This window comes from Vicia villosa, unplaced genomic scaffold (genome assembly GCF_029867415.1).
Source record: "Vicia villosa cultivar HV-30 ecotype Madison, WI unplaced genomic scaffold, Vvil1.0 ctg.000301F_1_1_1, whole genome shotgun sequence".
Taxonomy (NCBI): domain Eukaryota; kingdom Viridiplantae; phylum Streptophyta; class Magnoliopsida; order Fabales; family Fabaceae; genus Vicia; species Vicia villosa.
The window spans coordinates 194427-214578 of record NW_026705129.1 but is presented as its reverse complement, the minus strand read 5'-3'; the positions used below and the strand labels follow the sequence as shown (position 1 = coordinate 214578).

Below are 20152 nucleotides of genomic sequence, written 5' to 3'. Positions count from 1 at the left end.
CAGGAGAGACAGACTCTGAAACAGGTGAACCACGCCCGAAAGATTTTCAGTCTCTTTAAACCAGAGGCGCAATGGTTTAACGACACGGTGAGAGCTTCAGGGCTAGGTGGGCTGTGCATGACGGGGTATACCACCATCAGCCACGACATGCAGGGGGGCTTTGTGGAGAGGTGGCACAAGGAGACGTCTTCTTTCCATTTACCGGTTGGGGAGATGACGATCACCTTGCACGATGTGCAGTGTCTCCTCCACTTGGCGATTAGGGGGATGCTGCTGGACCATTCTCGGATCCAGAGGATCGAAGCTAGTGAGTGGATGGCGCTCTATCTGGGTATGGAGCCAGATATGGCTGACTATGAGTGCGAGACGACAAATGAGCCTCATATTCGGTTCACTACACTGAGCGCGTATTTTGAGAACCACCTGGTGGCGGCGGCCGAATCCGAGGAGACGGATAACGCCCTATTTGTGGAGTATCACCGTGCCTGCGCTCTCTGGTGCTGGTTCATGTTTGTAGTAGGCGCTGCAATCTTTGTGGACAAGAGTGCAAGATATGTCGAAGTGACCTACCTTCGCTACTTCATGGACTTGACTACCGTTCACCAGTGGAACTGGGGGTCAGCTACTCTGGTATACCTATATCAGAAGCTAAATGAGGCCTCCAACTGGAGGACCAGGCAGTTGACCGGATCCTGCACACTACTGACGGTACGTTTCATTTTAATTGTTTCACATTTATTTATGTTTCGTATTTAATTTTAATACATTATCGTGTTTGTGTTTCAGAGCTGGATCATCTCCTACTTCCCCCGCATCCACGGCTTCTGCGTTGATCCTGAGTACGAGGACGAGATGCCCAGGGCCGCCCGATATGTTCTCCAGAGGGGGAACAATGCAGTGGGACCATATCGTGGGTACCTAGACCGCACGATGCACGATGCCATCAGTTGGAGGCCATTCAGCGACTACACTGAAGTTGTCTCCTTTGACAGCATCTCGTTATATTCTGGCTGGTTGGCATGCGGGACCAACACCATGGTGCGATATCTCCCTGAGCGGTGCATGCGACAGTTTGGATTTGTGCAGCTGATACCCAGGTCACCTTTTGAGGCTGCTCCCGACACAGTGACCCGAGTGCAGCTCACTGACATATATGCAGATTTGGAGCCTCATGTGGTCCCGGAGGAGTATTGTCGCATTTGGGTCACGGTCTCGCACAGTGTGGAGGGGTATGTCACATGGTTATATCGGGTGTCACATCCTCTGATGAGACCCGACGCTCCCGGCGCTCCTAGGCCAGCACACGAGGAGATCCTGGAGAACCAGCAGGCCGAGGATGACCACGCCATTGATCTCATGCCGATTTGCCAGCGGATAGAGATGCTTGGGCGGGACGCGTTGGATCGAGGTATCGTTGATCGGGGCGGTCCAGAGGCAATTGCCGTGATGAAGAGGATTGTCACTTATGCGGGCCGTGCGGCGGCATACAGGCGGCAGAGGAGGTCCCAGGGAGAGAGGGTTAGGCATACCCAGTAGGGGTTCGGGTTTATTTTTTTGTATTCAGATTATATATTTCGCACACTATGACTCGGTCTGTATATATTATTTGAATTTTATTTATTATATTCGTATTTTACGTTGATATGTCGTTTGTTTTGTTCGGCTTTTTTTCGTTTTGTATATATTACATGTGCAATATATCTTTCGTACGGGACTATTAGAAAAACCATTAAAAAAAAGAGACTTCTGCATAATTCGGAAATGCACTTCCGAATTACACTAAAATCTGAAAAAAGGTGTTTTCGGAAGTGCACTTCCGAAGTCTGGGAAAATTTAGAAAAAAAAAATACTTCAGAAATGCATTTCCGAAGCAGGGGTAAAGTGGAGTTTTCGCTGGGGGTGACCCCCATAGGGAGGTGGGTAAAAAAAAACCTTATTTAATGATGATTCATTATTCAACCATGTCACACAACTAACTTAAGAAATATTAGAATAATTTTTTATGATACATGATAATTGATTGATAGTAATAAAATTATTTTATACAGTAAATACATTTTCTTCTTATAATTAATTACAATATTAAAATACTAAAAAAGAGTCTATTTAAATTGTTCATAGTTATTAAAAAGTAATAGCCTCTATTAACCGTAAATATCAATTACTTTCTTAAGTTGCTAAGATTTCTCTTAGGACAACTTGGTATGATATACATCCCATTCAACTCAAATTACATCTAACCCTAACTTTTTTTTGGGGTCATTTTTAATGAACTTTATACCCATACTAGATTGAATATCATAGGTGCTTATTGCTCCCTTAAAATCACATTTGATACTGAAATATGTTCCTAACTCTCACTTATAATTAGTGATGTCTTTCTCAACTTGAAAATTAGAAACTTCTTCTTATTGTTTCACTATTCTCATTATCTTCATCACTTTCACATCCACTTTCTATCTTTTCACGCATATTACCTTCAACCTTTTGTTGTTTTCACTTCTGTTTGTTTTTTACTAGTACCCTCTTGAGTATTGTCAAATTCAATTAGATTATCCATTTCATCAAGGCGTTATTTGGAATTCGATGGATGAAATGAATATGGTGAACTAGTGTACATTACTTTGCTTGAGTTATAAAAGCTGTAAAGCTCCCCCTACATTAAACACTTAATGCGCGTGAATATTGATAATATCTCGACACCTTTAAAAAATATCAAAAAGAAAAAAAGATAAGGAGAAATAACACGCAAACAATTGAGTCCAAGATAGAATGTCATATTTAGTGAACTAAACAAGTTTTGGGTAAGAATATAGTTATAGAAAACAATCTAGAAGGGGGGTTGGGGTGGGGGGTGAATAGACTTAAAAACAAAAAGTCAATCAGTTCTTTAAATAAAAATAAAATGAGTTTTTTTAGTGTTTACGCTCGAAAGATTTTAGAGCGAAAATGTAAAATTATACTCAATAGACAATTATTAGGTAGTAACGCAAATCACTTAAAAAATATCTTAATGATTAGATGAGGAAACACAATGTATGCAATTGAATAAGTCACGAGATGTGGTTAGACAATTTATCAATAAATCGAATTCTAAAAGCACGATGTTTTGCAGATTATAATCACCACTAAAGCTCTTAATGACTTTCCAATTCCAACAAAACCTAAGATTTTTAAATTAAATCTCTATTACCATAATGTAAACCTAAGCACATATGTTCTACAAAATGCAAATTAAAGAGTGAAAGAGAGAGATGACACGGTGATTTAAAGTGCTTCGACTCTTTCGTCCTCGCATTTGTCTACATGCACTGTTAAAAGTACCAGCATAATTCCATTAGATTTTGACAAATATGCAAAGAGTTCATACAATCACTTATTCGTAATAATGTTGAAGATAATAAAAATTCAATTCCGAATCTTGACTTGTATAGATGGCCAACTGTCAAACCCTTATGTGTAATCTTTCACTTGATTAAGGCTTTCAATCTTCCAATAATACCAATGTTGCACCAAGACTCTGTATGTATCAATCAACCCCTTGATCCTACCGATTCCTTGTGCGGTGAAATTATTCGAAGATGTAAAAAGAACACTGCCTTATCGGTAGCCTTCCACATAATCACTATTAAGGAATTCTGGAGAGAAAACCTTCTTTTTTTCACTGGAATTTTTCCAATACCAGTGACAACAACCCCAATCTAGCAAGAACCTGAAAATCTTTAAACAAATCTCCAAGAACGATTAGTTTCAAGAAAACGTATCCCATAATCAATTAACATCCGCTCATGATTAAGATGTGAAAAGGAAATGAGGTTGAAGATGAAACATTCCTGATTGCAAGAGTTTCCAAAAGGTGGTTGATTTTCACAGAAAATTCCTAAAAAAGTTATGAAAACTTTCACAAATGATTGTGAATTCTTGCTTGAAAATGTTGACTAAATGCTTATATATGTGCTTGAGATGAAGCATACAAAAGAATAAAAAAATTTAGCTAGATTCGAATCAAGGTCAAAACATGTAATGTGTTAAATTAGCAAGTGAGTGAAATAAAAAGAAAATCTAAAATTTTGACCCATTTGAAGTTGATTCGAATCAAGTGCAGTTTGTGATTTGGATCATTGGTAATGTGATTCAAATCATGTGCACTCTGTGATTCGAATCAATTTTTCCAGGGATCAAATGAAAAACCAGAAAATTTGCATGATTCGAATCATGTGCAAGGAGTGATTCGAATCAATTTGGACAGAGGTGACATAAAGAGGCATGGTTTGAATCATGTGAAGACCCTAATTCAAATCAAATGGTTTTGGAAAGAGTTTAGTCATTTACATGCGATTTAAATTGAATCAAACTACATGTTTAAATAATTGATTCAAATCAAATACCTCAAAAAAATGATTTTTCATGATTTAAACACTTTTCTTTGCACGTGATTTGAAAATAACGTGCAATGCTTTTATTCCACAAACTCATAGACTTGACTAATAACATTTTGATCAAGTTCATCATAACCAAAAAGGTTTATGCATGCTAAAAGATGTGAAACATGTGTGAGCAATCTATGAGAGAGACTCAACAACAATAAAATACGAAAGCGATAAGACAAACAATCAAAACATAATTGTATTGGGATATGCAGCTACATCAAGCACTGCATAAATCACATACGAAATTAATCTTTCGTAAATATGCAATTTAATAAGGATATCAAGAAATATATAATATATAGAGAATCACAAAGATATCATACAAAAGTGACTAAAACACTTGTCACTGAAGGTGAGAAAAATACAAGAAGTGGAGGGGGGGTTAAATTGTGTTAACTTTTTCTTCTTTTACTCTTAAAAATCTCTTATCAGATTCTGAACACAAGGTTAGAGTTCGAGTCAGAGTTTCAAGTGTGTAGCAGAATAAAAGTTCAGAGGTAAAGAAGAAATACACAATCAGTTATCATGATTCCTCTCACAAAACAGGAGTTGTCCGGTTCCCTTGCACTTCCAAAGAATTTCCACTAGAACCAAATCTAATTACAAATACTCAAGCACACAAGCAGGATACTTCCAAATGCTCAAACATACAGGTAAGAGACTTTAATGCTTAAACACACAAGCAAGAAACTTCATATGCTCAAACACACAAGCAAGAGACTTCTAATAACCTATCTTCTCTAAGTTTTCAGCTCCTTTTATAGAGGAACACAAAAGAGTAGTTGGAGAAGACTTCATGCACAAGGAGTCTTTGAGAAAAGTATAATCCGAGACGTTAGAAAGATTCTTGATATGGTAAATGTTGTTGAGAGGCTATTCGACATCCTTTGCTACAAGAGGAATTATCAGTTACATTTCTTCCGTCTTCTGCAAATTTCTGCTAAGTCTTCACGTGATCAAAAGAGGACAATCAAGAATATACTTCATTCAACCAGAAGTCATAAAACAACTTATGTATTTGATATAAATATAAACAAATATAAATATAAACTAAATACATTAAGATTAAACTAATAAATTGAGGTTGAATCCATGACTGGGTCAGGAGTAGATAATGTCTTATTGATTAAACCAAACCTATTTCATAATTATTATTTTTTGTTATCATTTAATTTTGGAGCATTGTTATATTTATTATTATTTGCTTTAAGATAGTGATACAACACTGTGGACACCTATGAAGAGGACCTACACACACTAACTATTCCAAGTATATAATTGCATAACAACTTTAAAAACAAAAAAGATGCTTTCATTTTCTTGCTTTGGTTTGAATGTGAAATCATTTAGGAGTCAATAGTCAAAGAGTACAATGTCTGGTTTATTTTGATGGAACACATAATTTCAAATACCAAAAAGTAATTACGTGACACACTATTTACTATAATTTCATAAGAGACAAAATACTCCTTTTACCCTTTTACTATGTGCCTTTATTTATCAAATGTATATGTCATTATCTTGATATGGTAAAGCTATAAAATAGACATAATGTACTATAATAAATTTAGTAACTAGAAATAGGGAACCATGAAATGTAGCAATGCCTCAAATTAATCACTAGAAATTAAATAAGCTAGAAAAGAAAGCTAGTCCAAGTGCTAATAAAAGTCTTAACCTAAAACTAAGAGCCAAATTTATTAACCAAATTTCTTAAACATCACAATTTGAACATGGATCCCATTAATAATTTTTCTAACATTTTTAGTAAATCACATTGCTTATATCTTCATTCAATGAATCTTATCTTTGAGAAGGGAAACCATAAGGGGAAATATAGCGCCATAGAAAATTTCAACAAGAAACTTTGAAAACACAAAAAGTTGATTATAATTAAATTGGAAATTTTACAAATAGATTAATTTGTGTTCCATATCGGCTAGACGTCCAATAACGAAAAGACCTAATCATCGATCCAATATCAATATCACCCAACGTTAATATCACATCCAATAATAAAAAAAGACCTAATCATCGATCAAACATCAATATCACCCAACGTCAATATCACATCCAATAACGAAAAGACCTAATCATCGATCCAACATCAATATCACCCAATGTCAATATCATTGCACCCGCAACTTTCATGCCTATATTCGAACCACATCACAGATCATGTTTCATCGTTGTATGTCATTCAACAGTTTCCTGCATATCACTCCATAAAACAAAGGATTTATAATTGCTTATAATGTATAGGGATCTCACGCAACACCTAAAATATTTTCTAACCATAATTTACTCTTGCTACTTTTCAGTTAAGAAAAAAATTAAGAATTTGAGTGTTAATCTTTCATTTCAGACCCTCTTCGCGTGACAAAAACTTACTCAGTGTTAATCTTTCATGTTAGACCCTCTTCGCATGACAGGAACTTACTCAGCACGACACCATTACTCCATAAAGATGATTTATTGCATATTTATATATTTTTGTGAGACCAAATAATTCTACAATTTTGAACATTGTAGTTAATGTGACAGCAATTCAATGAACCAAGATTAACAAATACACATGGCATACCCTAAACTTGATTAATAGTTTCAATTTAAAACAAGTCATTAATGGAAACCACGTGTTGGTTAACATTAGAATAGTACTAATCATGCATGACACAATACATGATTAAACAAAAAATAATACTAAGGTCTCCTTAACATTCAACTTCATGAAATCTTATAACAATAATAATATCTCAGATGAATTGCAACATAATAATATTAAGCAAATATGCTCATAGGTCCTGTCTTATTTGATGCATCTAATCCACATTCACCATTCCTAGCTCCTGTGATACAAATCCTGCAAAATATTCCAAAAACATATGTTCAAAGTCTTCATACTCAATTAAGAAACCATAAATAATAACTGAAAATCACACCTTCTAGTATCATCCTTGCTAGCTGAATCCATCAGAATTGTTAATCTTTTTGCTGTTTTCATGAAATCACTACAAAGATTTATATAAATTTTCCGTGTAAGATTCCTTAATCGACAAGCAATCGTAAAAAACTATTTGATCTTAATCGTAACTAGTTCTCAAATTTAACATACCTGAAGGGTTCTTCACCGGTTTGTTTAACAGTACCTGTTGCGTCACGATAGACCACGCGACTCAACATCTCGGATCTTTCTAAACCAAACATTTTAGTCAGTGTTCTGTATAGTTCTTCATAAGAACCAACACATGACAAATCTAAGGTTCTTCCAACATCTTCTGACTCCAAGAAAACCTTACAATGACCGGTATCTAATCCAAGTTGTTGCCAACAAAACTCGGTGGTACTAGCTGTAGTAGTAGAAGATTTTCCCGGTGAAAACTGTTCGGAAATCGAAGATTGAGAAGTATCACTTAAAAACCGTTTCTCTTTGTCTTTATCACTAGAAGCTTTTCTAGAGATTTGTTGCTCGGTGAGAATCGGTTGACCGAAAAGCAAAAATTGGTGTCTCTTAACATTATTATCAGAATTTATCTCCAAACTTCTCTTATGAGAGTTTCCTATGGTCAACAAACATGATAAGCTTTCTTTGCTCTTATCATTAGAAATCGTCTCGGGGTTATTCGGAAACACACCTAACTGAATTCTATTGTTGTTGATGTCGTTAACTCGAAGATCTGATAAAGATATTCCAATTTGAGCATGCCTGGCTCCCTGAATGCCTGCGGCAGGAGCGTTATAATGATCGGAAGAAGACGATAGACAACACAACGGGTTGAGAGGGTTGCCTGTAAACGTCGGTATCGGAAACTGAACAACATCAAGAGGGAAATCGGGATGTTGTGGAAAACGAAGTTTCTTTCTCGGTGGCGAAAAGGGCGAGAGATGAATCACCGACATGCTTGATACCAATTCAACCAACCACGGACTAACTCGCTTCACATTGTGTAGCAAATCCGGTTCGTCCCAAGTTACCTACAGTTATGTTATTGCCAAAAGTTCAATCAGGTTTTCGTGTAACTATATCGAATTCAGCTCAACTACGTGACGAATAGAATCAAATCATCTAATCTAATCAACTACGGTACGCAAAGATTAAGCATTTCAAACACTAGAACAAATAGATTGGTTAGTAGTAGTACCTGAAGAAGTCTCCAAGGCGAATTAGGCCAACGAATCGGATCGACAACATGAACAGACGAAATTGTCCCCATGAACCAACTAATCCTCGAAGAATCCTCGGTTTCAAATGGCATCTTAAACCTCATACCAGAACACCATTGAGTTCTCATAGCAGCTTTAACCGATGAAACCTTAACACAAAACTCAGGAGTACTCGCTCTCGGATAGTAAACAACCTCAAATGTTTGGTTACTAGCCGCAAGTCTCATCGCTTCTTTCACCGATTCACCACTCACTTTCGCTCTTCCACCTCCCAAATTACCACCAACACCCCCATCACCAACCACATTTCTCAACAACTTGTTATTTTCTTCCCTCAAAAAAACCGAAAAAGCACCACCATAAGGTCCAATTCCAAGACCAGAACTTCCATTACCAGAACTCCACCCAGAAGGTGATTCCAATCCATTCACCATCCCTCTCTTCGCACGACGAATCCCAACATAAAGTTCACCATTTTCACCTCTCAGAAACACAATAGAATCACCTGCAACAAGCTTTTTCTGATTCACAAAACTACTCCAACCAGTTGTCAACAAATGCCTCCTCGGAGTTCCTCTATAGATATGTCTAAACTTCCAAACCTCACCATGAACATCCTTCGCAATCACCGTCTGAACCGGTGGCTCAGCCGAGTAATCGAGCCGAGGAAAAATCGTCTCCGCGCAGTATCTCGGAACCGAAAACCCTCCACCATTGTTTGCATCAGATTGAGTCAAAGTCTTTGCAAAAGAAGCAGGCTTTTCAGAACTCTCAGAACCATCACCACCATTAAAACCATCACAATCTTCATTCTCAATCTCAGAATTTCTCAAAGGAATCAACTTTATCTTTGAAAACACTTCATCTGTTTCAGGGTCAGCCAAGAATTTCACAGAAGCTACACGACATAGAACAAGCGGTGGAATTCTGAAAGAATCTCCAAAATCAACATTGGATTGAGCATGTTCTGCATGCCCTTGAGGAAAGTAGAAAACTTTAGTGTTCACTGATGGCATTTGAACCATTCCTCCAGCACACGCGTGCCATAGTTGCGGATCTAAGCTTTTTTCACCTTCCTTCATCTGTTTCAAATTTTGCCTACTCTGTTCTTGAAGAGAGAGAAAGAGAGAGAAAAAAAAGTGATCAAACAGTGGCACAAACTTTGAGTGAATGAAAATTGTGATAAGAACAAACAAGATCCAAAATGGGTTGAAGCATAATTAGAAACAAATAAGCCACTTATTGTAAAAATCACTTTTTTGTTCAAAGAAAAACAGAGTACTCTGTTTTACTCTGTTTTTCACTTTTTTTTACCTTGAAGTGAAAAATCTTCGGCAAAAAATTGAATTTCTAGCTTCTTTGGTACCACAGAGTTGAATCTTGAAACCCCACAAAAGAAAGACAGAAACTTCAATCACCCAGAGAGAATAATTTGATTGCAAGTTTTGTTTTTTAACTGGTTTTCTTGGCCTGAAAAATAGAGAAAATGAGTTTTTTTCTTCTTCTTCAAATTGATGAACCCTAATAGAGAATATGAAACATACCTTGTTTTTGAGTTGATGAAGAAGGTTCATGATGAAAAAGATTTGAACTTTTTGTTGTGGTTTGGTTTGTGTGAGATCTGAGAGAAAAAGAAGAAAGGGACAAGTTTTTGTGTTTCACAAGTCACACGGTTAGTAGAGACACTCTCTTGAGGCTATTAAACTAATCAGACCAATCCTATTCCTTAGCCAGCCAAACCAAACATTTTCTTTTCATTTTTTTTTTTTTGATGATTTATTTACTAGTACTATGTACTCTAGTGTTATTGAATAGTATTTACTTAAAAGCATTTATATGTAATTGTTTCATTCTCTTTCAACTTGGTTAAAGGGGTTGAGTTCAAATTTGGTTTTAAAATGTAACATTAATTGATTTTTTTGAGAATGAGTTTTGCCATCTATTGAAATACTTTGACTCAAAAGATAAATTTTATTTTTTAAGGTGTGAGAAGATGAATTGTGAAATTCAAATTTCATAGTCATAAAAATAAAATCGGATTAAAGTTAATAAAGACAAATTTATTTTACATCAGACTTATTTTTATAAAATGAGATACATTTGTATAAATTTCGATGGGATTGATTTGCTAAAGAAAATAAGAATTAGAGATGATTTTAGTTATATTCTTGTTTGATTTATGAATTGATCATGAGACTCAACAATATATATAATTAGATATTAGATAAAGAAAATGTTTATTGTCTCAACAATAAATTATCAAAAATACTAAAATATTGTTTTTTCTACTTAAAAGATATTCTCTATATTCTTCCACGTCCCTATTTCCACTCTCTCACGCCTCTTTCTGTGTTTCTCTCTGATCTCTCTCATTCACTCTCTTTCCCTCTCTCATGTATATCTCGATCTCTATACTATCCCATATCTCTCTTCCTTTCTCCCGATATCGCTCTTCATATTATCTATTCTCTTCTCTCTATATCTTCTCTATCTAATCTCTCTCATATTCTCTCCATACAACCCCTTATTATTCTCTCTCTCTCACACACACCTCTCTTCCATTCTCCCGCTTTTCATATTATCTATTCTATCTTTTTCTCCAATCTATATCTTATCTATCTAATCTCTCTCGTACTCTCTGTCTTTCCTTATATTGTCTTCTCTCTTTTTCTCTCTCTCTTTTTCTCTCTCTTTTCATCTTTTATTTATATTCACTTTTTATTATTAAAGTCTGAATCTACTCAAAATATCAATTTTTAAAGTTTTTTTAGTGGATATATGACACTTTAGTCATACAAATTTCATAGTCAATATGAAAACAAATTAACCAAAAAAAAATAAAACAAATTAATGTTGCAATAGTAAAAAATAGTCCTCCTTATAATAGAAAAATAATCGTTCTTATTACGGTGAATACGAAATCCATATTCGTCTGATCCATTATCCCACAATATTGTCTGTCTAAATGTGTTCCTACTTTCTTTATTCTTCAATGTATTTGTTTCATAACCTTCAATTTTCCTTTTTTAAGTTTGGGTATTTAACGCGTATATATTTTTTTCCATTTTTTATTATAAGTAAATTTTAAAACAATTTATTCATTATATAAATAATGTATTTGGACTATTACATCAACTATTCAATAAAATTAAAAATAAAAGAAGTAATTAAAATTACTATTAATGTATAAGTATGTAATTCAATGTCTCTAATGAGATTATCACCATTTCCTCTTCATGTGATTTAAGATTCAACCTCTTTAATGAGATTATTACTATTTTCATCCTTTTCATTTTAGTTTCTCTCTTATTGTTCCTTGGCTAATTCCATACTTTGTTAGGGTTACAATACAAACTTATTTTATTTGACTTTTAAACTACCATAAAGATGCATCTTCTTCATGCTACCAAAATTGTTATAAGAGGATAATATTGTGAGAGTGACAACATTTGAAGAATGAAAAGTTAAAATATTCCTCTTTTTAAAAATAAATACAAATTTCTTGGATTAATTTATTATGTAAAGAAAAAGAAAAATAAAGTAATTATGATGAGATGACATGATATGAAAAAGATAGTGGGTAATTTCCAAAAAAGAAAGAGATTGAAAGAGAAAAGAAAATTACCATAAAGTGATGGTGGTTTGTCAGAAAATGTCTCAAGTGAGATGAATAATTGTTGAATTTTGATGATGTTAGTAAAATTTTTGCAGCAGTAAATTGATGAATTATGTGACAGTGTCTCAGTGTTTAACTCAACATCCTTATCACTACCGACGAATGTGACAGTGGCGCGTGAGAGACAGTGGCGCGTGGGGAGTGGTGGTGAGTGAAGTGAGGGCCCACGAGTTTTTGGTCGGATGATGAAATGAGGTTAATGTCTTTCTGGAAATGGTTGGCTTTAGGTGGACACTCACTCTAGACTAGAGAGTGTAGACCACAACTCTTTCCATATCAAAAATATTTATGGCGATTCAAATTAAATATAAATTGAAAAAGAATAATAATTTTTATTTTTATATTAATTAATAATATTTATGGATTTGTCATGACAGTATTCCAAGTTGAACACCTCAACTAAGAGTTTCATTGAGCCTAGTTTCTTTGCTTGAATTACTTTTATATCATGTCTTAACAATGACTATATTTTGCTTTGAAAAGTTTTAACACAAACGTTTGTATTTAAATTAGAAATGTGAATTTGCACTATGTGAGGATTATTCCGCTTGGAGCTTCAATGACCAAAGAATTTTATCTTTTGTGGAACAAAGTTTTTCAAAGGTTACATAGATAAAATGGAGAGAGCAAAGTCCCTCTAAAACAGTTTAACGGCTGATAATATATCTCGCCTTTAGTAGATTTTTCAATTATCATAATATTATTAGTTAATATTTTTTTCTTTTTATATATTTTTTATTAAAAAAATTAAAATTATATTTGTAATTTTAATAAAAGAGATAAAATGTTAAAATGAACATTTTAAAATTTTGAAGTTTGAATATTTTAGTATCAGTGACTCTCGTTAATATGAATTAAGTATTGTCAATAAATTTCATAGAATCTGGTTAAAGGCCTAACAAAGAAGGCCCGCAAACAATTTCAAAGAAAGTTCAATAATTACTTAAGCAAGATGTATATATACCTCTAACTGTTTACACATGTTTTATAATTCACTCTACCTTTTTTTTTTTGCACTTATTTACTAACTTAGACGTTGGATTGATAATCTTGCAGGTCCACCCTCCATATTTTACCCCATCATAGATTTGCAACAGCGTATCAGGAGTCCATCCTTATAATTCACTAATTTTGGTTACAATCTACAACAATGGCGCCGTATGTAGGGATCGACTTTCGATTCTTGCAAATTTCCTTGATCATATATTGTTTGATGCGAAGGCAAGTTTGTTATAACAAAATAGTGGGATAGAAGACGACAACCTCTATCAAAAATTCTATAGAACCTTCTGATCTAATAGCACTCCCAATCTATAGTGTTGGTGAAGTAATAGGAAATCACTGTGTAAGGATGAGGGCCTGTAACCGAACAACCTTCAACTTACCTAAACTAAAACATGAAATAGAGAGGACACAAAACAAAATCAAGGATTCCTAAATCACGAAAGGATCCACGCGATCCTTAACTCAATGTTTCAAAGCCATAACCTCCAAGGTAACGTAAACTCCTGACGGGAACATAAATCTTGGTGGTTCGAAACACCTTATTTCAATCGGAGACGCAAGACATCAAGTGGATATTTTAGGAAGATGAGAAAGGATAATACCGTGCACACGCCATTTTTGCCACTTATCACAGTTAAATTATAGGTCTGATGAAATCAGTCGCAAATAAAATGGATGAAAAGAGCGGCAAGCGTGCCCGTTCTTGTTATCCACTAGAAAGAGATAATCATTACGACATGCGAATTGGGAAGAACGAGGCGCCTTTCATAAAGGACAATGCAACGAAGGTTCTCATACTCAAAGCGGACAACACCACGTAGCCACAGTGGCGCGGACTTTAGGTCGACTAGAATATAGACTTCCTCGTCGTTCATCTGAGCGTAATCGATCATTCGTAGGTATCAATCATTAGCCATTACACATTTTCTTGCAAATAGGATGGTAACTTATGAAGGAGTCACAACAACCATAAATCTTGGCGCGGACTTTAGGTCGACTAGAATCCACCTTAAACCGAGGAGTCCAAACAGTATTCAGGCTAAGTACTTTCGAAAAGATATTTAGATTTCGAATCATATTATTATCTTTTGATATCAATAACATTATAATATGTGTCAAAATTCCCAGTAGGAGTTAGCCACTACAAGGGTGTAAGTGGCAAAGCCTGGAGACATCAACCTTAAACCAAGCATAAATTTGGGTGTAGAAAAGGGGACCCAACTCTTGACCAAGCCTGGTCTCTAACGACATTAAAGAATCAAACCACTTTCTAATGAATGGGACGTGTAAGACTTACGCCAGTACCCAACAAATAGGATGAGTATGAATCACACAAATTCCAAATAAATAGGACGGGTAATGACAAAACGCCAAACACCATGCATGTTCCTAACAAATAGGACGATTGAACCAAAATGTAGCAATCTACCCCTATTCCATACAAGGAGGAAGCACAAAGAAAAATCAATTTATAAGATGTTAAATAAAAGTGAAAGCAAATTAATAAAAAAACAACCCAAAAAGATAAAACCATTAAAGCTACCCGGTAGTGGGAAAAAAGTTTAATGAACAAAATGAAGAGATGTTGTTACAAAAGCTCAAAAAAGCAACAAAGGCACACATGCATTAGGAAAATAAAATAAAATTATTCTTCAGGACCTCCTTCATTGGCCTCATTATTCTCGATTATGGAGTCATTCTCGACCACTTTCTCTGGGTCCAACTCTGACCGAGGAATTTAAGTGCCCGAACACAAGAGCTCCATTTAATGACCACATCTTTAAAACCACTAAAGAATATCTTAAGGCCCTAATCAATAACTTTGTTGACTCTCATTTACATTGTAGTCAATTTTTCACTATGAATCTCTCGTTCTTTGGCATGAGATTCCTTTTCCTTTAGCACGACATCTTCACCCACAAACAATTGGGAGATCAGCATTGGTAGAGAAGTTTTCTCCTATTTGAAGCCTTCTATTTAGCCTCCAAAGACACTTGTAATTCATACACTATGGAATCTAGAGAAAAAAGGGATATGTGAGTATCCATTTCCTTACTAAGGTCAGATAGCCTAGCCATCTCTTTCTAAAGATTAAATAGCTTCTCTTGGAGTTGAAACCAATTATGGACGAACACATCATACTTACGCTTTAAGGTATCTCTCTACTTCGAGGGGTGGTATATCAAGTTGCTTTACCATCACCACATGCTAATCTTCATGATGTGTTTCATGTGTCTCGGTTGAGGAGATACATTTCAGATCCGTCGCATGTGATTTAAGTGGATGATGTACAGGTGAGACATAACCTGAATGTTGAGGCATTGCCTATGCGGATTAAGGATCGGAAGGTGAAGCAATTACATGGTAAAGAGATTACCTAAGTGAAGGTAGCTTGGGGAGGACCAACTGATGGAAATATGACTTATGAACTTGAGAGCTAGATAAGGGAATCGTATTCGACTCTCTTTGCTTAAGGTAATTTTCGAGGGCAATTTTTTTTTAAGTGAGGGAGATTTCTAACACCCCAGTTTGATTTAATTATATTATCTGAATTATTGGTGAATTTATATATATTATTTAATTATTGTGTGTTGTAATTAAATAATTACGGGTTATGGGTGTGTGACCTTGAGATGGGGGTGTTGAGAGAGAGTATAAGTTGTATAGATTAATTGGGAATTATTTAGAATTATTTAGAATTATTTTAATAATTAAATAATAGTAGATTAATTGATTTATTTAATTAAAATGATAAAATAGGGATATTTGGTAGAATATTTGATTATTAGATTAAATAATTAAAATAAAATAGAAATTTAAGGAAAAGGGTAAAGTAGAAATTTTAGGAGTAAGTAAGGATAGAATAGAGAAAACCAAATTAGGGAGTTTTGTTATTATAAAAAGAGGATTTGGGAGAATTAGAAGGTTTTGTCAATACGTGAAGAAAAGGAGAATACAAAGCAAGAACATTGGAAAGGAGAGCTAGAGCTTTGAGAAGGAGATCGCATATAAGGTTGCTTTTGCTGGATTTACGCGGTAAGGTTGGAGGGAAGATTATTCATCTAAGGGTGCCTAAATCATGTAAGGTCATAGTGGAACTATATTTGTTGTTGTATTGTTGCCATTATTTGCATCATATGTTGTCGTTGTTGTAAAAGAGGCGTGTTTGCTAGTTCCTAGTGGGGACTAGAGACTTGTCCCAAGCTCAAATGTGGGGGTTGGTGCTCAGATATGGGGGGTTGGAGCTCAGATGTGGGGGTTCAAGGTTCATATGTGGTGACCCGGTTCCTATGAAGGACCAAATGTTGAGTCGGTACCACATGCATATAGAATTGAGTTATGAGTCTGGTTCAAAGTGGGAACTTTAAGAAGCACGGGTCGAGTCGATCGTTGCATTGTATTATATAAGAATAATGCAATTGAGATATTTGTGTATTGATGAATACTCTTGTGTGATTGATTGAGTTTGACTGTGATGTGGGTGAGACGTGAATACATGATATTTGAGGTGCATACCTGATACATGTGTGATTGTGTAGTGTGTGAATCTATCCTGATTGTTTATGCAACAGTGATTGTTTGAATGTATTCTCACACCCCCTTGGTTGTTTGTGTGGTTTTGTGCTCTTTTGGGGAACAAACGAGCAAGTAAATAAGTATCTGCTTATAGCCGAAGGATGGCGTTGAGGTTGTTCTTCCATTACATGTTCTTATGCGTTTATACTTTTGATGTTTTAAACTTATGTTGATTGTGGAGGATTTTTTTCATATTTGTTTTAATTTCAAATGAAGTATTTTTATGAGACTTAATACTTGTGTATGCTTAGTTGATGAATTATGCTTCGATGATATACCCTAAGTGAAGGTGAGCACACGATGACAAGTGTACTTGAATCTTTTATTTTAATTGATAAGTGTTACAGAATAGGTGTTGTTGATGATGAGTGACATCCTAAATGTGTGTATGTGTTCCATACTTGTTTTATTTCAAAATTTGATGCATGGGGAATTTAGGGTGCTACGTAGTGGTATATGAGAAGGTTGGTCAGTCCGGCCAAGTTTTTGTAATGTTGTATCTCCTCTGGTGGTTAACTAGTATGTGGAAATTGTTGGTGTTTATTTTTTCTAATGTTGTTTGCCTATATGCAGAGATATGACGGGTGGAAGAAATGATACGATGATTTCTAAGGCTTTGCAAGCGGTGGCTCAAACGCTACAGGCTCAGCATAATCTGCTAGTTGATAAGTTCCTAAGATTAATGGAGTTTCAACAAAATAATCCGCCAACCTTCAAAGGAAGACATGATCCAGATGGTGCACAAACATGGCTCAGAGAGATTGGGATGGTTTTTTGAGTGATGGCTTGCACTAAAGCTCAGAAGGTGCAGTTCGATGCTGATATGCTGGCAGAAGAAGCCAAAGACTGGTTGGATAATGTGCGCCTGAGATTAGAAGTTGGTGGTTCTAAGGTTACTTGGGCTGTGTTCTTGACTAACTTCTTGGAGAAATACTTTCCGGAGGACGTGCGCAGTAAGATGGAGATTGAGTTCCTCAAGCTAAAGCACATAAATATGACAATTGTTGAGTATGTTGCTAAGTTTGAAGAACTGGTGAAATTTTGTCCACACTATAATAGTGCGGCAACTAAGGGATCAATGTGTATCAAGTTCGAAAGTGGCTTAGGACCTGAGACCAAGCAGTATTGGGTATCAGGAGATTCTCCAATTTACTATGCTAGTAAATAAGAGTAGGATATATGATGAAGATAGCAGGGCTTGATCTGCTTAGTAGAACAGTATTAGTGAGAAGAAAGAGAGAGATCAGAATCATGGAAAACCGTATAGTGCTCCAGCTGAAAGAGGGAAGCAGAAGTCTTTTAGTGAGAAAAATCCAAGTGGAGGAGGGACTCTGGTTTCTAAGAGATGTTTCAAATGTTGTGTAGCATGCTTAGTTGATGAATTCCGCTGCGATGATACCCTAAATGAAGGTGAGCACGCGTTGGCATGTGTACTTGAATCTTTTATTTTAATTGATAAGTGTTACGGAACAGGTGTTATTGATGATGCATAACATCCTAAATGTGTATATGTGATACATACTTGATTTATTTCCTAATTTGACGTGTGGGGAATTTAGAGTGTTACATCATACACATAGATTTGGGCTATCATGAGTTTTCCTTCTTCATTCTTAAAAATAGAGTTTTTTCAATTCCATTTATAACGTAACCATTGCTAGTGAGAAACTATGTGAGTCTTTCATACCTAGTTCTAGGAGATTGTTTCAAGTATATAGCTTCTTCATTCAAATATCCATTCAGGAAGGCACTTTTCACATCAATTTGGTAAAAGTATCTGTACCCGCGGATATCCGCAAATAAAATCCGTCACGCGTACGAAACAGATAATTAAATAGATATCCGCGGATAAAATAAATGGATATTTAAATACCCGTTTATTAAAGGATATGAATACAGTTTAATATTATCCATACCCGCGGATATTCGTATCCGTTAATAAATTATAAAACTTACTTAAATATTAGTGTATTAGTTTATCATACTCTATATTTTCATCATCTATAAAAACTAAAAAAAGTAGAATATATATATATATATATATATATATATATATATATATATATATATATATATATATATATATATATATATATATATATATATATATATATATAAAGTCTTTTAAAATAAACCTTAATATTCCATATAAATTTTATTAGTCATTTTATATTTAAGTTTCTACTATATGCTATATCTCATTTTAACAATTCCACCATCCAACCAATCAATACCGCTATTTTTCTGTCTAATTAGTGTCGTCCTTTCTACTTTTTTGTCGTTCACTCTTCCACCATAACTATCAATCATAATAACATTCTTTTTTTGTTTAAAATGAAATGTATAGATATTATGCTTTAGTAAAAATGAAAGAAATTAATGTGATGAAATTTTGTTTTTAAAATAAGAGAGATTTGTATGAATGTTATTTGATAATAACATCTTGTGTCTGTAAAAGAAGCTAAAAGTATTTTTTTCAAAATATAATTTTCGAAAATAGTTTTATCTGTGGATATCTGTAAATATCTGCAGATACCTTAAAACTTGCGAATTACCCGTTTAACGGATATCTACATGGATATGTGGCGGATATGAATATCATATTTATCAAACGGGACAGACACGAATATCATACTATCCAACCCCATGGATATCCATTTACATCCCTAATGATATCCCAAGCAACAACCTTATAGCCTTGCGACAGGAGCAAAAGTTTCATCAAAATCAACATCCTTTATTTGAGTGTAGCCTGAAGGTTCAAGAAACACAAGAAAAGGGATTTGAATTGGGTTTCTAATGCGTAAGCAAAGACAAACTCAACAATGATAAAAATACTCAAGGATTTTTATATTGGTTCACTATTAACTAAGTTAATCCAGTCCATTCGTTAGAGTGAGTTTGCCTTCTCAATAAGGACTTAATCCACTAATCAATTAGATTACAACTCAAAGACTAACTATTAATGGCTTCTCGAGGCTACTGAGTAAACCTAGTCCCCCAAGGAATACAATCTCAAATACAAAAAGTCAATGACTTCTCGAATCTACAGACTAAACCTAGTTCCTCAAGAAATTCAATTAGAGTTACAATACAAAGATTATGTGTTTACAATAATGCTTGTCAACAAGCATATACACAATGTGAAATTGAGACTTTACACTTAAAAGGAATATACAATGAAAAAATTCAAGTGTAGTGATTGTTGTATGATATCTCTCTTTCTTTTTCTCTGTGTTTCTTATTGTTTTACACATAAATTTTCTCAACTATTCTATTCTCACAACTGTACACAATAAAT

The 20152-nt window shown here is 34.8% G+C and overlaps 1 protein-coding gene across 2 annotated transcripts; it reads right to left on the bottom strand.

Annotated features, from left to right (window-relative positions):
* Window positions 1–6469: 6469 nt before the first annotated feature.
* Window positions 6470–10295, bottom strand: LOC131626511 (auxin response factor 10-like). 2 transcript variants are annotated; one of them, XM_058897334.1, is made up of 6 exons: window positions 10139–10295; window positions 9909–10064; window positions 8573–9702; window positions 7546–8405; window positions 7373–7441; window positions 6470–7293 (listed from the first exon to the last, which is right to left on the bottom strand). In XM_058897334.1, the coding sequence occupies exons 3-6, from the start codon at window positions 9674–9676 to the stop codon at window positions 7212–7214; spliced, it is 2115 nt and encodes a 704-aa protein (XP_058753317.1). In that variant the 5' UTR covers window positions 9677–9702; window positions 9909–10064; window positions 10139–10295; the 3' UTR covers window positions 6470–7211. The 2 variants fall into 2 exon arrangements, with proteins under 2 accessions (XP_058753317.1, XP_058753318.1); XM_058897335.1 differs by having other exon boundaries at window positions 8573–9697.
* Window positions 10296–20152: the final 9857 nt, after the last annotated feature.